Here is a 2,501-nt window from a genome sequence, read left to right as displayed (position 1 = left end):
GAGGGCTCCTGCACCGACAGCCCGGGGGGCACCCAGCCTGCACCCCCCGGCACCTCTCCTGCACAGCTTACAGGGTGCTGATCCCTCCAGAGGAGCCTTTGCTGTCGGGGGCTCCTCGGCCTTGGGCTGCGCACGGGGCTTGGATCTGAAGCACTGCTTAGGTTATGGGGACAGACAGACAGAGGTACTGGACCAAGCCAACACCTCCAGCGTGGTTTCTGAGACACAGCTTCCTCGCAGAAGATACCCCCACGTAACGGGGCTGCTCCCTGTAACTGAGGAAGAGACCAGGCTCAGTCCGACACACGGTATAACGGCACCTTCCTTTTGTTTCCGTGCTAACACAGCCATCCTCATCTTACACAAATAGGAACATTATGTCCTGCAGTCGCAACACACGATGCACCTTTTTCCACTGCAAAAATCTCTGCAGCAACTCCTCAGCATCTCCCATGGTTGGGATTTTGTTCTTTTCCATCCAAAACTCCAGAGAAGACAGTACTATCGTTAGATTGAGGCAAGCAAACATCTGGAGACAGACAGACACCACGGCTTGTCCACAGAGCCCTGCTCCTCTGCAGTTCCCCACCTGCTTTAGCTACGGGGTCTTACCCATACAGCTACCACACATTTCCCATGCACCTTCAGGATGCGACCAAAAGCAACTTACACTGTTCACGTAGCTGAAAAGCTGCACTATCTCGACTGTCACAGCATCCTTGTCTGCTCCCAGGTAGTCATACTGAAAGATGACAAACACAAGAGCATGTCAGAGCACCGTGCAAGGCAAATTCTCCAAGAGCACTGGCTGTGGTCCCTGCCACAACGTATTCTTGTCCATGCCCAAAGGAGTGAGTTCCCATTGCGCAGAGACTCTCAAGCCTCGTGCAAATTGCCCTTGATATTCTTGTGTAGCTACAGACTCGCTGTGTGCAGAAGTTTTTCCTAGAGACAACAATTTACAGCAGAGACGATGTAAAAATTTACCAGAGCCTTGTCCAAAACTGCATGCATTTCCAGATACCTGGAGGATCTATGGACAGCATGCTTACTCTTTAGGAAAACCAAAAAACATGCATGATAACTGCTGCCAAGAAATCCCTGTCCTGCTTGCCCAGCCTTGGATCACCCTCACAGCTGTCAGCCATCCTGGACAGAGACTCATCCTTAGCACAGACGAGTTACGAAGCCCTTTAGCATCTGCTGTACCAAATCATCTCAGAAACAACCCAGTATTACACCAATTGAGGCATCCTTCAGCTACTAATTTCCCAAGTCTACGGCTAGCATCCCAGCAAAGACCAACCAGTCGGGAGGTGTACTGGCTGTTGTTGCATCCTCCAGCTTCGGTGGCACCTCCCCAATCTGGACAAGAGAGCCGTTTTCTACAAACGGCCGAGTCTCTATGTTTTCATTCCCCATTGGGTACACGAGATGCTGATAACCGGCTGCAGTCTCCAGGGGTTTGATCCCATAGCTGGCATTCACAAGCTGCAGGACTCCACTGGAAAACAAAGGCATGGAGTTGCAGGAATGGCTCCTCTGCCACCATGGGATGACACCGACTCTGCCCGGTGCTCGCACTGACGCCTGTCCCCCCAGCAAAGGCAACCGCTTTACCTCAGGCCGGCGCAGGTGCTAAGTGCCACCAGTGAAATGGGAAAACCCTCGACATAGCCTTCATAGAAGCAGTCGTGCTGGAAGGAGTAAAGCCGTATCTACAGCTCGGTGCCTTCACCCCAGAGACCCAGGGAGAGCTGCAGCGTGCGAGGCACCAGACCTTGCTGCCGCCTGCGCTGCAGAGGACGGGCACACAACATGTGTGGGGAGAAGCACAGCACTGCTTTCCTCTGGGAACAGACACCTGCACTGACCCCCGGTTGGTCTTTGTCCCTTCCTCAGACCCCCACCGTCCTCGGGAACCCGTTACACCCCCATATCGGCCCTCGCCGCTGCAGGGTGCGAGGCGATGCGTACCTTCAGCGTGGCTGTCCGTTGTCCTCCCAAACGCTGTGCTGGCTGCGTGACATGGCCATTCCCCTGGCAGCAGCCGTGACTCCCCCAGAGAGCCCGAGCCCACACGCTGCAGGACAGGCTCCCGTCCTGTGGGACGTGGGATTTCTTGCATCGCTGCATCAGCTAGAGGCTGAGCCCACATCCCTGCCCCTCTGCAAAACCACCCACCTTCCTCAAACCACGTCGATGTTTGAACAGCGCTGGTTTGGTTACCTGTGCTCCCAGGGAAGGGGTTTGGTGCTTTGCGAACGTCCCTGCTGGCGTTGTGTTCAGGGAGAGCAGGGCTCCACAGAGCACCGGGACAGAGGGGAATCTCCTCTGCACGTTTCCCCTGGAGCACTTCCACAGCTACTCTGTTCTCAGAGATGGTGGCTACAGCACACGGGGGGTGACCATTACCTCGATACGCGCCAGTTCGGATTTCACAAGCCCCCCTCGGCCATCCATATAGATCCTGAAATCCTCTGGCAAAAACACTCTATGTC

The 2,501-nt window shown here is 54.9% G+C and overlaps 1 protein-coding gene across 1 annotated transcript in view; it reads right to left on the bottom strand.

Moving 5' to 3' along the window:
* LOC104164009 (disintegrin and metalloproteinase domain-containing protein 32-like) overlaps positions 1-2,501 on the bottom strand; it is a gene marked incomplete at both ends in the record, with an annotated part of 8,820 nt that overhangs the window by 6,121 nt on the left and 198 nt on the right. The window contains 7 exons of the mRNA XM_009703196.1: positions 248-275; positions 363-529; positions 671-742; positions 988-1,024; positions 1,307-1,504; positions 1,621-1,697; positions 2,416-2,494. Coding sequence (XP_009701498.1) covers positions 248-275; positions 363-529; positions 671-742; positions 988-1,024; positions 1,307-1,504; positions 1,621-1,697; positions 2,416-2,494 — 658 coding nt within the window. The remainder of the gene's footprint in view (positions 1-247; positions 276-362; positions 530-670; positions 743-987; positions 1,025-1,306; positions 1,505-1,620; positions 1,698-2,415; positions 2,495-2,501) is intronic.

This window comes from Cariama cristata, unplaced genomic scaffold (genome assembly GCF_000690535.1).
Source record: "Cariama cristata isolate BGI_N322 unplaced genomic scaffold, ASM69053v1 scaffold33016, whole genome shotgun sequence".
NCBI lineage: Eukaryota > Metazoa > Chordata > Aves > Cariamiformes > Cariamidae > Cariama > Cariama cristata.
The sequence above is the reverse complement of the archived record's forward strand: the minus strand, read 5'-3'. Positions and strand labels throughout refer to the sequence as shown.